The sequence below is a fragment of the Talpa europaea genome (genome assembly GCF_964194135.1).
Source record: "Talpa europaea genome assembly, chromosome: 9".
Classification (NCBI taxonomy): Eukaryota; Metazoa; Chordata; class Mammalia; order Eulipotyphla; family Talpidae; genus Talpa; species Talpa europaea.
In genome coordinates, this window is record NC_140076.1 from 13,657,968 (window position 1) to 13,678,796 (window position 20,829).

At 47.3% G+C, this 20,829-nt stretch overlaps 1 protein-coding gene across 2 annotated transcripts in view; it reads left to right on the top strand.

Moving 5' to 3' along the window:
- Window positions 1-1,330: 1,330 nt before the first annotated feature.
- The window catches only part of NIPAL3 (NIPA like domain containing 3), a gene marked incomplete at its 3' end in the record, with an annotated part of 28,705 nt that continues 9,206 nt past the window's right edge, over window positions 1,331-20,829 (top strand). For both annotated transcript variants that reach the window (XM_084241864.1, XM_084241865.1), the window contains exons 1-7: window positions 1,331-1,579; window positions 9,832-9,900; window positions 11,489-11,660; window positions 14,395-14,454; window positions 15,772-15,917; window positions 18,436-18,532; window positions 20,441-20,576. In XM_084241864.1, the coding sequence (XP_084097990.1) occupies window positions 1,487-1,579; window positions 9,832-9,900; window positions 11,489-11,660; window positions 14,395-14,454; window positions 15,772-15,917; window positions 18,436-18,532; window positions 20,441-20,576 (773 nt within the window). In that variant the 5' untranslated portion in view covers window positions 1,331-1,486. The remainder of the gene's footprint in view (window positions 1,580-9,831; window positions 9,901-11,488; window positions 11,661-14,394; window positions 14,455-15,771; window positions 15,918-18,435; window positions 18,533-20,440; window positions 20,577-20,829) is intronic.

A 20,829-nucleotide genomic window follows, 5' to 3' on the forward strand; every position in this document is an offset into this window, starting at 1 on the left:
GTTGCCTGCTTGCCCCTTGGGCATATGTTACTTGTCAGAAAGTGCTTTGAAGTCAGGCAAAGATTTATCAGCGCTCCCCCGCCCCCAGAATGTGTGCCTTATAAGGGAGGACAACTTGCAAAAAGTTTCTCCAAGTCTTTTAGTGCAAACTCCTAGCAGGCTAAGGGGGAAGCCTTCTATCTTTGCAGGCCATGCCTCAGAGGCCTGGGGGTTCCTGTGGTTGAGAGGAAGCAGCTTTTCAAAAGTGCATTAAATGACAGCAAAACCACCACCATAACAAAAACAAAGAGAGAACCCACCTCAATGAAAATGCCAGTTTAAATGAGGTTAGGAGGCCACGATTCCCATCATCCCTTTGGCATGTCCCCAAGGCCTATTTGCTTTCTCTGACATCCTGTGGGTGGGGCTGGGCAGAGCTGTTCAATCTCAGGGGTTGTCTCCTGAGTAAGCTATTCTGTTCTTGACTGTGAAGCAGCCACAGTGCACCAGGTGCTTAACATGCCTGCGTTCAGCCAGTAGTAGGTATTTATGGAGGTCATGATGCCAGGCTTGGGGCTGGATCTTGGGCAGGAGGCCCAATTATTATTTTTAATATAAGAAGCCCTTGAAGAAACCCTTAGCACCTGTGGTGTTTCACCTATGCCTCCCAGAACACAAAGGGTGTCCTTTCCCTGCTCTGTTTGGAAGGAGATTCAAGAGGCACTGAAAATATTGGTCCAATGAAGTTAACAGGAGTTGTTGTCATTATTGTTTTACTCGAGGCTACATTATTATCCCCTCTTCCCGGATGAGTCCCCCAGAAACACATAATCTAGACACTTAGGTCTTCTACCTCATTAGCAGGCCATCTCCATGGAGATAACTTTTCTTCTAAGCTAGAACCCCAATGGTTCCCATTTCTGCCTCAGTAGGGTTTTTTTTTTGGCTTTGCTTTGTTTTTTAGGTCTGGAGAAGTAGACATAGCAAGTATTCTACTTCTTATGTAGAGGAGTCTATGGAAAAGGTACAATTCATAATAGGATATGTGGAAGGAAAAAGATTTTTAAGGCCAGGCGGGAGGTTTAAGGTATATGAGCCATATCTTTATTAAGGGGGCCAGGATCATGTTATAATATTTTAAGTGGCTGCACTTCTCATGGCAATTAGTGTTTTGCCCTAATAGCATTTGCATAACAGACAACGAAGCTGGTCTTGATGATTCATTGTATATGCATTTTTAATGTTTTTCTCCACCACTCTACAGCACCAAAGAACCAGAAATCACACCCCAGTCGCTTGGGAGAGAACAGTTTGGCACGTCTCTGAGTGAAGATGAGAGAAAGGCCATAAGTCAGCCAAAAGAGCCTAGAAGTTCCCCTTTGGCCAAGAAAGCCATGGCTGGCGGAAGGAGGTGAACACCACAAGACAAGATGGCTTCCAGTTCCAGTCCCGCTTAGCGCGGCCCAGCTACCAAGCCAGGCCAGGCGGGATGCGCCACTAGACCACCATGGACGGAGCGAACAGCCCAGGCTTGCAGCTGCAGCAGCTCCTGCCCACAAGCAGTCCTGACCCTGTGAGCGAGGGCTCCTTCTCCTATAAGGCAAGAACTTTTTTTGGTTTTGAAATTTTGCATTTTTTTTTTAATAAGAATGTAACAGTACAGCATTGGCTAACATTGATGTCCAGGGACTGCACACCTACTGCTGGTAGAAACAGGCAGGCCCTCCACGCATCTGGGACAGTATATAATCAGAGAAAGTCTGCTCATTAACTGGTATAAAAATATAGAGGTGGAGAAGTATTTTTAAAGGAATGCATTCCCACATAGAAGATTTGATATATATTTTTTTAATTCACCTTTTCCCTTACTCGGAGACAACCTTTGTTCATATTCCTGTGTATTTCCTTCCTGCCTTTTTCTGGCATTACAAATTCAGGATCAGAATTATGTTAAGTTTCCTATTTTGGTGGTTTCAGTTAACCTTGTTTGTGAAATGTTTCTCCATGTCACAGTGATTGAAAGTATCCTTTTGACTGATGGCGTAATAATCTGTTGAGATGCTGTATCAAAATTTGCTGAACAGGGCCCCTATTGTTGGAAGTTGAGGTTGTTTCTCATCTGTGGTGACAGTAAGCAATCTGTGTGCTCTTTGCTGTCTCTAGTAATTGGCTCTCCCTGGACAAGACTCTCTCTCTCTCTAGTCAATAAGGCCACAAATGTCAGAGCATCAGGGACAGAGAAAATTAGAACGTAGAGTGAATACAATAGGCCTAGGGGTGAATAGAAGCCAAATAGACAAATGCAGACTCTAAGAAAACACAGAACACTCTGCCTGGTGCGAGTTCTAATAAGAAATTTCATTTCCATCACAAATTTAATTCAGTTACTTATTATAGAAATATCTTCATGCCAGAGCAAGGATTAATAAGTTATGGTGACTCTACCAAAAAGCTGAAGAATTGAGATGGGGGACAGGTTTAGGAGCTAATGGAAGTGCCAAGTGGGGCAAAAGGAAGAGAGCATAGGGTTCAGATCCCTTCTCTGCTCCTTCCTGGGTAAGTGACCGTGGACATCCATGTGCCTTAACCCTTCAAAGCTTCTGTTAGGAAGAAAATGGTAGCAGTGATTCCTCCCTCCATCCCTCATCCCCCCATGCTGTGTGGATCAATGGAAACAACCTGTGCTAGTGCCAGGCATGTAGCAGGTGCTTGACTCAGAAATGCCTCATGGCGACAAAGAGGAAGTGATCAAAGTGCAGTGAGCAGAGGAGGTGCAATTAATTCCATCTGGGGTTAGGAGAAAGAGTTTCTAAAGGGAAGCTGTCTCCTTCTTCCTTGTTTTGTTTCCTAAGGCTATTTTGTTTGTAAGGAACAGTATCTTTTCTAAGAAACTGAGGCCAAAGGGGGCAGGGAGTTACTCTATGTCTACAAGGAAGCTTGTAGAACTCAGGGGCAGGAGAGCAGTGTGGCTGGCACCATGCTAAACTCTTGCCCCCAACTTTAAAATAGGGAAGATCTGATTGGTCCAGCTTGGATCAGGTGTCTGCCTTGGTCCAGCCAACGGTAGTCAGGAGGGTGGAGTTCCCCAGCACACTTGGTTTCTGGGGCCCCATCATGATGGGCAGCTCTCAGAGAAAAGTGGTTTGTCACTGAGCGGGCTGCCCAAAGTTATCTCTTACCTTCAGGCAAAACATTAAGAGATCCCAAGTCCAATTGGGTGGGTGGGATGAAGTTAAGAGTGAGCAGATTGCCTTGAGTTGCAGCCCTGCCCTCTGCCTTACCCAACAGGAAATGGAGTCTATTGTTGGAGGAAGGGGCCTGGGAAACAGATCAGTCAACAGGCTGAGTTGCCCAGGAGGCAGCTGACGTTAGGAGATTATAGAATTATAATAATCCACACTGGAGGCTTTGCCTCAGCCAGAAGACTCAGGCCCGGATTTCTTCTATTTAGCAAATAGGTGTTTCAGTTGAGCGCCTGCCTGTCCATGCTTGTGCTGGATGGGATGGGAGCTATAGAGATAAGATACATCTTCCCTTGAAGGAGGTGGGGAAAGCCAGTCCCACGAGTCTCTACACTTTAGCACAGAATGTGGCACAAAAGCAGAGAACAGTGCTTAGAACAGGCTTATTGGAGTTGGAGAGACCTAACATCAAATCCCAGCTCTGTCACTTTCTAGCATTATGTAACTCCTGGGCAGGTCAGTTTTAAATCCATCCTACAGGATGGCCATGAGGCTGACCTGAATTTCCAGACGAGGAAACTGAAGCTGCTGGCATCACCCTCTGTCTGTGCCTGTGGAAATCTTACTCAACCTTCTATCTCCAGCTCAGGTATCACCTTTTCCATGAAGCCTTTGTTAGATTTCCTGGCATAAAAATGTCATTCTTTATCTATCTTCAAAGGTCAACTCACAATTATTACCATAATCTTAACAATAATAGTAGCAGCTAACACTTGTTGAGTGTGTACACAGGGACTGTGCCAATCCTCACAAAAGCCCCCAAAGGGCAGGTACCATTATTCCATTTTACAAATGAATGAACAGGCTCAGAGAGGTTAATTAACTTATCCAAGGCCACACAGTCAACAAGTGGTAAGACTGGGATTCCATTCAAGTCTGCCTACTGCCAGAAGCACTTGGTTTTATCCTCTACTCTTTGCTGCCTACCTGTGCCAGGCACTCCACAAGGTCCCTTCTTTCCCTGACACTGGTTATTAAGTATTGAAATGGCAGTGTGTCACCTGAGAGGAGGTGCCTTACCTGAGAGAAGGTAAGCATCAGGAAGCTTACCAGGTTACAGGTGTAATACAGCCTGGTTAGCCAGATTGCTGCCTCCCTTGTATTTGAATGTGAGTAACCTTCAGAGCCAACCAGGATGCAGTTTATACTGAACTTGGTTTTAAGCCTCAGGGATAGTGAGGGGAGCAGGCCATTTAAACAGCAAGAGATGGCTGGTCTTATCACCTTGGTATTTAAATAGTGGCTGTTGTCAGCAGATGTAAAGCCAACTTCACCATGAGATCTGGGCTGAGGTTTCACTCAGAGACCCACATCCAAGCAAGCTTTCCTGCCTCTGTGACTTTTGTCTGATTTTCTAGAAATCAGAAATTATAAGAGTTCAATTCTTGGGTCAGAGGATATCAGTGCCAGAAGGGTCCTTCGAGCTACTGCTAAGAATTGTAATAATAAAAATGAAAATTATAAAAATAATAGCAACAAGATTGTTCTAGTATTTATTGCATACCTCTTGATGTTTCAGTGAGTGCCTTATTTCCCACAACCTGACAATCCCATGAGAGTTTATAATCAGTCTGAATGGAGGCTCAGCAGTTCCAGGTAATTCTCCAGAGGTCACCCCACAGTGAGGGGCAGAGCAGAAGCCCAGCACAGGAAGCTGAGCAGAGAGAGGTGTGACCTCTCCCTTTACTCTTTGGGGTTGTTGAAGTCAGGGCTAGAGGCAGCGGAGGCCAGAATCCTGCCACCTGTACCGAGTTTTGCCCTCACCCCACTTTCCTTAACTTTCTACTCAGAGACAGTCCTCTGAGCACAGTGACCAGAGCCGGGTTTCTGCCTTACCTCCTCATTCATCATGTCCTTTCAATCTCAAATGGCTGGATTTGGACCATCTGCATTCTTTTTTTTTTTTTTTAAAGATTTATTTATTTATGCATACAAGAAATGGGGTGCAGGCCAGAGGCGTGGGGGAGTAAGAGGATTCACCAGAGACAGAGTGGGGAATAGAACAGGCAGAATGACCGAAACACACTGCTGAGGGGAGCAGTGGGTGAGTCAGGAGAGGTCTTCTGTGCCATGTGGGTAGCTTCCTGGCTGGGGATTGAACTCCCACTGCATTGGCTGCAGATAGCTTCATAGGTTGCATCTTAACCCTTTGCGCCACCAGGGAGGACTGTCTGCATTCTAACTGTAGGGCTTCTGAGAAGTGGGAGGCCTCACTCCTTCCTCACCCATAAAATATTGGGGACCAAAGTATTGGGGAGACCAGTGTTCAGGTCTGACTCTGACACTTGCTCACTCTCACTTTTGCCTTGTTGCAGACCTTCCAGGTAACTGAGCTCCTCCACCTGGGCAGGTCTAGGAGAAGTGTTTGTCTTTAAAATGAGGGGCAGCGGGCCTCCCCTGGTGGTGCAGCGGTTGTGCACTGGGTTGCGAGGCTCTGCAGTGCCGGTTCAATCCCTGGCGAGGGTCCCACATGGCGCGCAGACCTCTCCTGCCGCCCGCTGCTCCCCTCAGCAGTGTACTTCGGTCCTTCTGCCTGCTCTGCTCCCCGCTCTGGCTCTGGTGAATTCTCTCACCCTCCCGCGCTTCTGACTGTACCCAGTGCTTGTATAAATTAATTAATTAATTTTAAAAAAATGAGGGGCAGCCCTCAAAGGATTCAAATTGAGACACTGTTGGGAATCTGATGAGGTGTTACCTCAGAAGAATCAGCCCGGTTGACACTGGGGTAAAGGAATTCAGGAACCAAAGGTGTTGCAGGTGGAGATGCTGACCTGACTGAGGCCATGATTCTCACAACTGCCCGTCTGTGAACATGCTTGTTTAGTTTCACCTTTTCCTAAAGGACAAAGCCACCAACAGGCCAATCCCCAGCCTGGGTTAATGATCCATGTATACTTACATGTGTACTCACGAATGCGACACTTTACAGAAATTAGATGAACACAACTGAGGTGGATTCTCAGCAGGAAGAGGAGCATGGTGGGTTGAAAAAGCTCCCAGCAGTGTCAGAGGTGAAAGCTGGGGGGCACTGCCCTTTGCTTCCTCCCGTGCCAGCAGTCCCGGACACCACCCCCATGTTACAGTTTTCCAGCTCTGAGGTTTAGAGAAAGTCCTTCCGTCAGGGGCTAGCTGTCTCCTCAGCGCTGGGTCACCCTCTCTGGGCACTTGAGGGTGGCCTGTAGGTGCATGTGCAAACTCTGTAACCCCTGGGCCAAAGCAGCTTCTTTGCTTGACTTTAAATGCTCATCAAGTTGCGCCAGTCACCACTTCACAAGGGGGCATAATTAGTGTTGAGGAAGCCCTTTGAGAGCCTGGATGAAAGGGCGCTCGCTTTATTGTGCTGTTACTAACCGTGTCTGTCTGTAGCCAGTTATTACGCTTAGAGATAATATGCTTGTGGAAATGGCTTGAAAAGAACCCCCACCCCCACCCCACCCCGCAGCCTGTGTCATTAGTGGGAATGCAGCACTCCCAAGGTGGGGTTCTTTTCCTCCTAATATTTTGCCACCTTTGAAGGACACCTCACAGTCTGGGGGAGTCATGCTCAGCAGGAGACTAGGAGTCAGACCTGACCTCAGATCCTCCCGTACTCCCCTGGGGTGAGTTATTTCACTGCTTTGCACTTCATTTGTTCATCTATAAACTCCTCCCAACAACTCACAGCACTTCCCACTTCCTAGGATTGTTTGTGGCCTAAAGGGAGTGGGGCTAGAAAGGGCCGGCACGACCCCTGGTGTCCCACATATACATGGTCTGTGAATCAGCCTTTGTCATCACAGAAACTTCAGTGCATTCTTGCCGCTTGGATTAGGTCACCCTTGTGCGGTGCACACTTCAATTCTCGGGGGTCCCTCCTCCTGAATATTGACTGTTGTATTGGCCGTCTTGCTTGTTTCCCTTCTTCATCCTCTTTTCTTCCCCTTGGTGAGCTGTCACACATGTTCTCAGGCAGCCTGTGGGTTTGGCTGTCATCACAGAACAGCCAGGTGTCTCTGGGTAAAAATAACGGAGCTGCATTATTGAAAGGGTGCCGGCCCTTTCTAGCCCCACTCCCTTTAGGCCACAAACAACCCTAGGAAGTGGGAAATGCTGTGAGTTGTTGGGAGGAGTTTATAGATGAACAAATGAAGTGCAAAGCAGTGAAATAACTCACCCCAGGGGAGTATGGGAGGATCTGAGGCCAGGTTGAGCCGTAGGAAATTGCTGTTTTATAGGTTAAAAGTGGCCCAATATTGGCAGTTTCATATGGTTCACCCTGATACTGAGTGCTCTCTCCACATTACCTGGGGAAGGTCCCGCAGCAGTCCTGAGAGAAGGGCGCTGCCACCCCTAGCGAGCAGTGGAGAAAGGAATCCAGGTCTAGCAGGGCAAGTGAGGCCAGGCCACCTGGCCTTGAACCCGCAGCCGGGCCACCCCACGTGCCCTCTGAACAGCCCCAGTCAGGCCTCAGGCTTCTTTACCTACAGCTCTGGAGCCCATTCCTGTTCCCCTTTGCCGCTGTGAGGGTGATAAAGCAGCTTTGAGGTGTTGCAGCAGGAACAGAGAGTCCTTGTCTCCTCCCTGCCCGAGGCAGTTCCTCTAGAATCGCTGTAGGTTAACGCTTTTTAGCAGTTACTCTCTGGCACAGGGAAACTGAGTTTCTGGGGCTCAGCGTCCACCTAGCCTCAAGGATCTTTACCTCCCTGACGGAAGAAGCCCATCATGAAAGGACACATGTATGATTCCATTAGTATGAAATGCCAGAGCCGGCCAATCCTTGGACAGGAAGGGGGAAAGAGGATGGCCGTTAATGGATTTGGGGCTTCTTTTTGGCAGGATGGAAATGTTCTGGCCTTAGATACTGGTTGCGCAGTATTGATAAAAACTGGACATTTTGAAAAATATGTGGCAACTCGGGAAATGATATCCCCCTCCTTTGTTTGTTGTTGCTTCTTGTTGTGATTTGTTATTCTTTGCTTGTCTAGTGATTTTTCTAACTTCTTTTTGTAAAGTCCACTTTCCTTGTTGTGCATGGCCCACTGAAGTCTGTGTCTGTTAGCTTGGTGGTCAGCTTGTGTTCTGACGGTTTCTTTAAACACCTAGAACCAACAAAGAAAAACAACAGCAAAAAAAAACCTCTCCAAGTGTCTACAGAGTGGCTCTGTGTTGAGGCCTCCAGTGCTCAGTCAGCCACTTCTAATCTGCTTTAGCCTTTACTTTCTGCTTGTGCCCAGGCTGAACGCTGGCCAGAGGTAAAGGCTTAGCACCTTCTCAGGCTTTTTTGGAGTGTGCATTCCACCCTGGGTGTGTGCATGGCCTTTTCTATTCCCTGGCATACACAGGAGCTTTTTTTGTTTTTAAAGATTTATTTATTTATGCATGCATGCAAGAACTGGGGTACAGGTGATGACAGGATTCACCAGAGACAGAGTGGGGAACAGAACAGGCAGACTGACTGAAATACACTGCTGAGGGGAGCAGCAGGCAAGAGTGGAGAGGTCTGCTGCACCATGTGGATAGCTCCCTGGCTGGGAAATCAAACTTGTGCTGCAGAGGCTGCGGATAGCTTCACAGTGCTATGCTTAACTCCTTGTGCCACCAGGGAGGTCCCCATACACAGCAGCTTTTAAAAGCCCTTTTTCTCCCACCTATATCCCTTGTTTTTTTCCCCAAGTGCTGTAGCCAATACTCATGTCTTGAAATGCTTTCATGAATAGCATCTCAGAGGCTGCTCCCAGCCCTGGTACCCCACTAGGCCAGGCCAAAACAAAGGCAAGCCCTTGTGGCAATCCTTCAGTGAGCTGCCAGACAGATCAGAATGCACAATCACAATATTTAAAAAGTAAGGTCCATATTGCTCACTGTGTCCTTAGGATTGCCACAGAGCTGGGGTACAGGACAGTAGGCTACTAACAGCAGTGCTCTCTGGCTGTAAAAACTGCTTCCTTCTTCATCAAGCCTTCCCCTGGTTATGAATTTTTTACTGGACTCCAGAGTCCTATAAAAATTGATTCTAACCATTTTTGCCAACTTGCTAGCCATTTTTCTGGAGGGATGATGACTCTCTGGCATTCTCAAGCTCACCATTTTCAAGGGCATCATTCCTAGTATTATGAATATATCCAAAGCCACTAAGTGTTGTACAGTTTAAACGTGGTAAAGTTTATGATTTGTGAATTTTATCTCAATGTGAAAAGGTAATGATGAGTTAAATATATTCTGGGTTCAAAGAGTGTCCTTAAAGAAGTTTTAGAATCAGGCATTAAAACAGGGACATTATAATACCTTAACTGAGCAAAAAAAAGGAGGCGGGAAGAAAAGGGAATCAATCCAGCAATGGAGTGATATACACTCAAGTCAGATGGGAGATCAAAGTCCCCCATTAATAAATCTGGAATAGAGTCAAAGCTTCAGCCTCAGTCAAAAATTGTAGGCAGAGGGTGGCACTTTCTGGAAGTGCCCCTTCCAGGGTTGTGTTTTGTAAACCAGCAAGGCAGCCGGATTCAGCTTGGGTAGTAAAATGCCAACAGAGGATCTGGGGTGTGGCTTTGTGATGAACATTTCAAAACACATCTTGGGGCCCCCTGACTTGGACCCAGCTCATGTCTGCACCTCTGAACTTTCCTTACAGGAAAACTTGATTGGCGCCCTCTTGGCGATTTTCGGGCACCTTGTGGTCAGCATTGCGCTTAACCTCCAGGTAAGTTTCATCACCAAAAAACCAGAAAGTTCCGTCACCAGCGCTGGGGGAGAGCTGGAGGCAGGTGAGCTGGGGTGACTGGCACAGGTCCTGCTGCCTCCACGCTAGGGTTTGATACCCACTTGCTCCCTGGACTAGGACAGTACCTGTGGGTTGTTCCAGAATCTTGATTCTTTGCCCCCATTCAGCCCCCACCCCAGGTCCTTATCTACTCTCCCTGGGCTATTGCAGTGACCTCCTAACTGGTCTCTCTGCCTCTGGTCTCATCTCTACTGTGTCTTGCACAAGCTGCCCCTTTTGTACAGTTCAACCCTGGTGTCAGTTCCATTGCTGACAAGTCCCTGGGGCGCCCTTGGAGCAGCTCCCACAGATGCCCTGCCCAAATTTTCCATCCTGTCTGATTTGGCAAACAGCTGTAGTTTGGAGCAAGCTGAGGAGCTTCTCCTAAGGGCACAGGGAAACTGGTTCTACTGGCACAGACGTGCAGCTGTATCCTGGGGTGAGTGCCCCTGGAGACAGCCTTCAACTAGTGGACAAGGAGCCTGTGGATTAGTACCCCAAGTCCTGGTTGGTTCTGAGTAAGTCCACAGTGTTTCTCAGAGGATTCCCAGTTGTTCAAGGCCCCCACTCCCTGGGTAATGCACTCTGTGGGGTCTCCCCACCTTCTCACTCCCTTACTGCTTTCTGGAATCACAGATCAACTCCCTGCTCCCAAGTCCTTGTCTCAGGGTCTGTTTCTGCAGAGAGGGTAACCCCCACAGGGGTCCCGCCAACTCCCTCCACCACTGCTACCCAGCTTCCAGCTGTGGTGGGCTGTTCCCCTCCCCGACCAGGCACAGGCACTCATGTGCACTGGTGCACCTGCCAGCGACCCACTTGGCTCTGTGTACATATGTGAGCACATGGCTCTGTGTTTCTGAAGCCACATGGTCTCTTAGCTACTTGTCTGGTTCATTTTCTTCTCTCCAGAAACTATCATCTCTAGTACCCTGCAGCCCCCACCATGATCCTCCCCAAATGCCAGCCTGGCCCCCACTAAATCAGCCTGACTTTATGGCTTTCCTTAGTCACTGTTCCATTTCCAGAATATGGGCCATGCTTGGGCCAAGTAGTCACCCAGCAAGGACAGGGCTCACTGGTAGCTGATACTTCTACAGAAGGGCATGAAGCCAAGTGGGCACCCCAAACATAGGGACTTCTGGGCATTGCAGTTAAAGGGAGCCCACTCCAAAGCCAGGCCAAAGCGGGAATCCTTTGACCATGCTCTACCCCATGCCTTGCCTGTGATATGTGCTAGGAATGCATGTTTCTAGGCCACGCCTTTCAGCACAAGGCCCAGATGTGTAGTTTTGCAAAGCTTCCCAGGGAAATTTTAAAGCTCCCCAGTCATTTTGAGAATGATTGTCTTAGAATAGCAATCTAGTGTTTTGATTGCTGCTGCTTTGCTTTTCCCTGAGTAAGGACTCCTGGAAGAGCCCACAGATCTTCCCAAGTTGATTATAAAAGTGAGGGGTAGATTTAGGATACATGCCTCACAGCATTGCCCCCCAAACATCTGAGCATCTGGCATTCTTTCTTGGATTTCTAGAAATACTGCCACATCCGCCTGGCAGGCTCCAAGGACCCCCGGGCCTATTTCAAGACCAAGACTTGGTGGCTGGGCCTGTTCCTGATACTGCTGGGCGAGCTTGGCGTGTTCGCCTCTTATGCTTTTGCTCCACTCTCGTTGATCGTGCCCCTCAGTGCCGTCTCCGTGATAGGTAAGAGGGGGTTCCCCCCACCGTGCCCTGGGACAGCCCCCCTCCTGCATGACCTCAGTGTCAGAAAGTACAAGAAACTTTTGACTTTGATAATAATTATTGGCACTTACATACCTGGCCCTGCTTTAAGCTCTAACAGATATCAAGTCTTCTAATCCTCTGGGTGGCCTTTTTAAGGGGGATACTATTATTATCCTCATTTTACAGAAGAGGAAACTGAGGCACAGAGCAGTGATGTTAACACAGCTAGTAAGCAGCAGGGTTGGGATATGAACTGGGCTGTCTGGTTCAGAATCTATTTAAGTTCAGAAAGCTTATAAGAATTGGTTTTTATTTCTGCTGCAGGAGAAAATTTAACTTTAGCCCATTTAGCCTAACACTGTCAAAATAAATAAGCTCTAATAGACTTCAGATCCCTTAGTCCTCTGAGAAATGCACATTCACCTAATTCTCCGATCTTCTTGCATTGACAGATACCATTTTAAAAACATGAACTTTCTCACCTGCCATTTTTCTATGGTTTCTAAAATTACCCAGCCAGTGTTTCAGAACATTTGAACCAACCAAAGGAGCCTCTAATGCCCATGAGGTCACAGGTAAAATAGGATCAGAGAAAAAAAATCTTCTTAAATAAAAGATGTTGGTAGATTAATGAACAATAGCTTTTTGTACATAGGAACAGGGACACTGAACTTGCTTTGAAATATTTCCTTCCATCATCCTGGCAAGCAGAATACTGCCTGGGAGCACTTTTCTGCTCTTAAAGGGGAACGCCATCTTTGAGTTTTACTTCTCCTAGAATTAAGAAGGTTCCTTCCAGACCAGGGATGGCATATGTGAGGCTTCTTCATCCCCCTCCTGTACCCAACGCAGGCCTCATTAATTAGTTAATTAATGTCATTAAAAATTGTAGCCTCCCTTCCTGAGAGCTATTTTTTAATCAGTGGTTCCCAAACCTGAGGCCTCAGAATGGTCAGCACGTCAGGCAGACGTACTACCAGTTACCAGGAGTTGGCAAAGGAGTGGAAACCTATCTGCTTTCCCTGGCCCTAGAATAAAAGCCTCTTTTTCTTGACCAGCAACCTGTAAGGTGAGGGAGGTCCTCGAGCATGCTGGGTTCTTTCCTATACAGTATCCTTTTCTTTCTTTGCTTCTTTTTTAGTGCCTTTGGTTGAGGCAAGTAGATAGCCAAGTCCTAACTTTTCCCTGTTGTTTGACATCTGGCCCACTTTCCACATTGACGTTATTGCCAACCCCTCCAGGTATTTGGATTTGTGTCCGTTGCTAATATGTCCAAAGGGCTCTCAGAACCTTTATTCCTAACAAGGATGAGTGACTAATGCTTTATAGGAGTCTTTAAATATCAATAAAAATTTTTTAAAAATCCAATACATAAAAGTGAAAAGCTGAATTATAATGAGAGTCTACCACTGGAAAATAAGGAACTCTTAGAGCTCCATAAGTCACCAGTGAGAAATAATATTAAAAATAAATATTAGGGCCTCCCTAGTGGCACAAGGGGTTAAGACACAACCTATGAAGCTATCTGCAGCCACTGCAGCACGAGTTCGATTCCCCCCGCCGGCCAGAGAACAACCCACATGGTGCAGCAGACCTCTCCTGACTCTCCCGCTGCTCCCCTCAGCAGTGTATTTCAGTCAATCTGCCTGTTCTGTTCCCTACTCTGTCTCTGGTGAATCCTCTCACCCTCCCCCCACCCACACACACACATCTGGACTCTACCCCAGTTCTTGTATGCATAAATAAATAAATCTTTTTTTAAAAAAATAAATATTAAAATGTAACAACCACTGGATTCTGGGTACCTACTATTTATCTGCCACAGTACCAGGTGCAACAATAACTCAATCATTGAACATTTACTGTGTAACAAATTACTTAAATGCATTATCTCATTTATTTGCCCTTATAATTCAATTAAGCGGGTCTTTTCAGTGGGTGGTGATAAGCCAACTCTCAGAGAGAAAGAGAGTAAGAAGAAAATGAAGAGAAAAAGGAGAAGGGCAGGAGAGAAAGTGGAGGGGGGCAGGAAAGTGGGAACGGAGAAAAGGAAGAGCTGATTTGCTGTGTTTCTGACTTCTGTGCTGTGAACATTGCCACTGTGGCTGACTTCAAGGCAACAATGAATATTTAACAATCGGCAAGTTGGGGTAAGGTGGAGCCAGCACACTACTTCACAGACTAGGAAACCAAAACTCAGGTGGAATGGATTACCCAAGGACACAGCCAGGGGTGGCAGGCCCTGAAATAGCAATCCAGGTCTGCCCATGGGAACGCCAGCCTTCAGGGCAGTCGCGAGGAAGTCTGCGTACATCTGCAAACACAGACGAGTCAGGGAGAGCAGAGAATTGGGAAAATGTCAGAGGCGGACGTGGCCCTGGATGGAGGCCTGCGACAGTCCTGGTTGCCAGTCTGGCCTTCTCTTACCAGCTGTGTGGTCTTGAGCCCTTCATCTCTCTCAGCCTGATTGTCCCTATTCTTCAAATAATACCACCCACCTCAAAGGATGGATGTGCCAGAAATAACTTGTCTATATTGCCTGTCTCACAGCAAGTTATCCCAGATGGGGTAACAGGAGCCAGAAGGGACTGAGTGAGAGGCCAGGAAGTGCCAAGCTCCGTTGCCACTGAGCCAGCCCCGAGGGTGTAGGCGCGAGAACGCCCTTGTACCTACTGCGGCCTCAAAATTCTCTTAACTCTATTTTTTTTTATAGCTAGCGCCATCATAGGAATCATATTCATCAAAGAAAAATGGAAACCTAAAGACTTTCTGAGTAAGTTCAACTGATTTTAGCCGCTACCTAAGGTTCCATTAATTCAGCAAATGGTCACTTAGTGTTAGACCAGTGCCGGACCCCATAGGCACAGAGAGGAATAAGCTCTTTCTGCTCCTGCTCGAAGGAAACTTGGGGCAATAGGCTAGTAGATCTTTTTTTTAATTACAGCAAAATTGACATGTAACATTATTTTTATTGTAGGTATACAACTTAATGATTCACCATTTGTACCCATTATAAATGATCACAATAGGACTATTTTTTCTTCACTATTTTCAAATATGTGTGCTACTAAGAAAATAGAAATAGAAAATAGAAAAATAGAAAATAGAAAAATTTTCAGATACACAGACTGTTGTGTTGTCTGGTAGGAATGTAAATTGGCACAAGGCCTTTGCTGTATTATTGATTATAATCCCCATACTGTCCATTTCATCTCCTTGATTTATGTATTTTGTAACTGGAAGTTTCTACCTTAGGAGCCACTTTACCTATTTCACCCACCCCCCACCCCCAATCCTCCACCCCTGTAGTAACTATCAGTCTGTCTCTATGATTTAGTTCTGTTTTTTAGATTTCATATATCAATGAAATTATACAGTATTTTTCTCTCTGTGTCTGATCATTTCACTCAGCATGATACCTTCAAAGTCCAGCCATGTTATCATGAATGGCACGATTTTGTTCTTTTTCATGGCTGGGAAGTAGTCCATTTTGTAAATAGTTGTGCACTGTTTAATGATGGGGATACTTCTTTAGATGATTCTGTCACTGGTGAACATCACAGAATGTAATGATACTCTGTATGGCCTACTACCCACCTAATATATATGGGACCACTTAGGCCTAGTTCTGTTGGGACCACCATCACATATGCAGTCTGTGTATTGTACATATATATTAATTTTTATATACAATTTCATTTTATGTATGTACAAATATGCATGTATATGCATATATGTATATCACACCTTTGTCAATTCAGCTTCCCTGCATGGAGGAGACTTTTCACCAACCCTGTGGAGTTCATGGGGTGTGACAGGACCCTGGGAAAGAGTCAGGAGACTGTCCTATACCCAGTCTCTAACAAGCCAGGCACTTAGAGTTCCCTCAGATGTGGCTTAGTCAGTTGGGAAGGGGTAATTTAAGCATATTTAACACTAAGGAAAATAATCTACACTTTAAAGTTCAAAAAACAACTAATAATAGTAAGTCGCAATCTGTTGCCCCCAAGCACATGCTGGTCTGGGGCTCACCCCCACAGTGAACCCTGGACCCTCACAGTGAGCCCCAGGACCACCCCTCTCCCCACAGGGCGCTATGTCTCGTCCTTTGTTGGCTGTGGCTTGGCCGTCGTGGGCACCTACTTGCTGGTGACATTTGCACCCAACAGTCACGAGAAGATGACGGGAGAGAATATCACCAGGCACCTTGTGAGCTGGCCTTTTCTCTTATACATGGTAAGAGAAGCAACTGGTCCTTCCACAGGCATGGGCTGGGGGAGGCGGAGTCCTAGAAACCAAAAACCTGAGCCCCATTGGGGTGGGGGGAGGTGACTCGGTGTGTTTGTCACGGCACTGAAGCCTGAGGAGGTGACAGCGCTCGTGGGCAGGGGTGTCCTGAGTCATGTCTCAGCCTCCAGACCTAGTGCAGCAGCTGTGTGTTTGAGAAGTGTTTGTAGGCGTGCAAATCAACAGTAGACAGGCGGGGAGACCAGGAACCCCACCTGGGAGAAGGCTCTGAGAGCTGGGGTTGTGGTGGAGTTTTATTTCATCTTCGTCCTTCTGTATCTTTCTACAGTGGGCATTTAAAACTTTTGTGGCAAGAAAGAAAGTTGAAATGCGAAACAAATATCCAGTGTTATTTATTTATTTTGCCCCGTGTCACACAGCTGCTAGAAGCTGGCAGAAACACTGGAAACTTGTCTCCTGAGCTCCTGGCCAGAGCTCAGCTCTCTGCCCCAGGTACAGCCCCTGATAGAACTGCTATGCACCAATGAAAGAGGCCATCTGAAGCACTTAATGAAGCTACTGGTAGATGCCTGCTCTGTGCCCAGCACGATGCCAGACACCTTTTTATGCATCATCTCAGAGTCGCTCACCAACCCTCTAAAGTGTTTTTCTCTCCTTATGTCCACTGACTCCATGCCCTGGTGGGCATGGAGAAGCATCCCCCGACAGAGCCAAAGACCCACCTCTTCAGGAAAGTTTCCCTCAAAACACAGGCCTTTTCCTGGGGGAGCTCTGGGCTCTAACCTGTTCTGTGCTGTATGGCCGTGGCCTAGTCACTTAATCGGAAGCTCTGCCTCCTTCTCTGTGATTGGCCAGTCAGTGGGCCTGTGCTGTGGTTAGAAGAGACAGGAGATGGTGTAGAAGTGGCCAGGGCTTAGCTGCTCTGGGCTGAGAGACTGGTCTGGTTGGTCTTCTTCACGGTGATCTTGAGGCAGTGCTGCCAGCTGGAGAGATCTGGCCAAATCAAAGTCAGTAAATATTTAGGAGCTGCCTGCTGTGTGTTGGACACTGTGGATATTAAAGATAAGGAGACATGATCTAGAAGGCACTGTCTACCAGGAGGCACCAGGGTGGACTCAGCCAGCCAGCAACAGCACAAGGTGTTGTTCCAGTATCCATCGTCGTGAAGCTGGGCGTCCTGATTGCACGCAGGATGCTTGGAAATGTTAATGAGTAACTCTGCATCTGCTGGGTGGAGTAGTCTGCAGCCATTAGAGATAATTATGACAACTACATAAAACATGAAGATTGTTTATGGTAACTGAAAATGGCCCAATACGAAATTACACGTTGATCTGGTGACAAGTAGATCAAATGTGTATTCACTGCAACAAAGACAGGAAGGAACAGGAAAGGGAAAACAGCTGTGTTTTGTGGGCTCTAATTATAAGGAATTTTTTAAATGTTTCTTTTTGAAATGCCCATTAATGTCTCTGCATTAGTTTTTATAATAAATAAGCTTTCGTCAGGGGGTGGGGGAGGCAAATGAAGCTGAACCATCATCAGGGTTTCCTGCTTTCCTTTTGTTGGAGCTACCGCTGGTTCAGTCTTAGGGAAGTGTTTCCAAATGCTTGGGACTGTAAGAAGGAGAAAGGACACGTTGCCACGAGGGGAGGTGGGGAAAGCCTCAGACATGCCACTGTCTCTAATAGTGAGATTCTTCTGGAGCAGCTTCTCCGTGCCAGGTGCTGGGCCCCTACCCTGAGGCCATGTAGCCCAGTGGAACATGCATGCTTCCTGCAGCCAGACTGACCAGGTTCAAATCCAGCCTCTGCCTTTTACTAGCCAGGGATTGTGACAGCCCCTGCTTCATAGACTCCTTGTACTGATTTTATGGGTTTAATGTAGCTACAGTGTTTAGAATAGTACTGCGCATGGCCCTACAATGTAAGAGTTATTACCCCATTTTCCAGAGGAGGTAACTGAGGTTTAGAGAAGTAAGTCATTTGCCCAAGGTCACACAACTAGTTTAAAAGCAGATCCAAGTTCAAAGCTGGGCCTTCTGATTCCAAATATCCTCATCTTTCTACTCTACCATCCACATATATTGGAGGTTTGATTAAGGGGCAAGAGACATGTGCACTGTGTACTTAACAAAGAGCTCTCCTCGATGAACAAGTGCCTCCCTCTTTGATTGACCCCTAGTTTTAATGGGATTGCGCATGGAGCAGGGACGTGCATGACAGCATCTCAGCCTCATGGCTCTTGGTCGGCCAAGATTGGGTGCCTACGAGGCCAGCATGTCACCCTCAAAGCCCTACCAGGGGTGAGCTCTTTCTCCAGGGACCAGAGAGATTCACTCTGCAACCCCTTCTTTTTCTCAGGATATCTGTTAGTAGTTCTGGAATTCCCTTTTGGCGCTGAAGGTCTGTAGCTGATGGAACCAGCAGCATAAACTCTGGCAGGGTCTCCTGGTCTTGCCTTTCTTTCTGGTCCCCACTGACCTCCCTGCTGCTGCTTTCTTTAGCTTGTGGAGATTGTCCTGTTCTGCTTGCTGCTGTACTTCTACAAAGAGAAGAACGCCAACAACATCATCGTGATTCTTCTCTTGGTGGCCCTGCTGGGTAAGTGGGGTCCTGGTGGCTGAGTCCCTGCATCCTGGAGGCAGCTCCCAACTTGTGTATCTCATGGCCATTCTTGCTCAAGTACTAAGCATCTCCAAGTGCCAGGAATGGTGTTGGTGGTGCTGGGAACTGGCTCCTACAGTACATGAGACCAATCTCACCCTCTAAAAGGAGCAATCTGTAGTCAACAAGGAGACAAATTCGTAGATATATACATTTGGGCAGTGATAATTACAATGAAAGAAGGCGGAGTAAGTGGGGAGTGGGTTAAGGGGTTACTTCAGAGAAGTCAGAGATGAACAGGTTCAATAATCAAATCCTTAAGGATCCATGTAAAACCTATCAATTAATTCTGAACTCAAAGGCAAATGAAGTCGAACCATTATTCACTTCCTGCTTTCATTTCACTGGAAGACTGGCTTCTCCTTCCCTCCCGCCCTCTTCAGGGGATGGGTGCCATGAGGACGGGGCTCCTTCCCACAGCAAGCCCACCCTCCACAGACAGGCAATAAACCACACAGGCGTGTCACCATAGGAAAGGCTCCCATTACTTTGAATTTTCTTAAAAACAACTTTATTGAGATATAATTTACATATCGGGACATTCACCTGTCTAAATGGTGCAATTCAGTCGATTCGGGTGCATTCCAAGGTTTGCAGCTATCATCAGAATCAAAATGAGAACGGTTTCATCACCCCAAAAAGAAACCCTGTGCCCATTAGCTGTAACCCTCCCCCTCCCTCTTCCCATCCCTTGGACATCCGCAACTCGCTTCCTGCCTCTTTGGACTGGCTTTCTGGGCACGTGATATAGATGCAGTCAGACAGCGTGTGGCCTCGTGCCTGGTTCTCTATCCAGCGTCACATCTGAGAGTGTTGTCTGCATTGTGCCATGGGTCAGTCGTCCATTCCTTGGGGATTTTGTTTTCAAAGTGGGTTGGAAGGTCACCGTCCCAAAAGGCTCTGTCCCGCTGAGTAGGAAGGCCCGAGGGTTCTGAGGCACACTGGCCAACCCCCCTCTGTTGTAACAAGGACAGCTGGATGACAGTGCTCGTCTGACTGGCTTGTCTGAGTGGCCTGAGTAGCAGAGGGGCCCAGACACCATGTGTGTGACGGGCTATTGGCAGATGGCGAGATGAGCAGACGCTGAGAAAACAGGCAAGCAGAGCGTCTCCACCAGAACGAGGGGCTCCCTTTGTACCTTGCTTGGACCATACTTGTTTTGCAAGGTGGTCTGACAATTGAGATTGAAAAGTCATTTCTGTGCTACTGGATAAAGCAGTGGGCTCCATCAAGAGGTGAGGAAGACAGTCCATGGGGCCTGCAGGAAGAAGATGCTAGAATTCGTTTCTTTTTATCTCCACCTTTGAACTATTTCCTATACATGGCTTGTAATACACCTGCTATCTCAGCGCAGTGCAGTGTGACTATAATGCTAAGATAGACAAGCCTGTGTATATGTTGGCAAAGCTGGCCTGTCCTCACAGTCACATGTATCCCGAAGCATCTGGAGGCCTTTGATCTAAGGAAATATTTTGGAAATATGGGTGAGTGAGGATATTTATACACCTTCTCCCAAGACGACCTTGAGAATGACTCTCCAAAGAAGTTCATCTACCCATTTCTGGTCATTGTGCCCTCCCACCATTCTGGGGGTTCAGGGAACTGAATTCATTGCTTTTTATGGTAAGTTTAGAAGCAGCATTTGGAGATACCTGTGGGGGCTGCTGTCCACCCTTCTTTGACGCAGTAGCACGAGGGTGGCCAGCCCCTAGGATGGGCAGGAGACTCAGCATAGTCTCACCCTGTGCCCACCGGTCAGCTGCCATCTTTTTAACCAAGACCTTTGGGCATATAAACAGACTCCCTCCTGGCCCCCCGAGATCCCAGCACCCTTTCTCTCTCCAGGCTCCATGACAGTGGTGACCGTGAAGGCTGTGGCTGGGATGCTGGTCTTGTCCATACAGGGGAACCTGCAGCTGGATTGCCCCATCTTCTACGTGATGCTCGTGTGCATGGTGGCCACCGCCATCTACCAGGCCGCGTGAGTTGCAAATCGCTTTCCTACTGGACCTGGCCATACAGGTCGCTTCCATTTCCTCAGTCTGATCACATTTGTGTTTGAAGCTGTAGGGAAGGCAGAACATTCCAGCACTGCCTCTCACCAGGGCTTGGCATCCACAGTGGAGACTGAGGGCTGGCCCTGAGTGGTCACACACAAAGCAGGGGTTTTGTACACCCGAAACATGGAGCCTGGAGTGGAGAGTCCCCCTCTGCCTCAGATTGTGAGAAAGGTG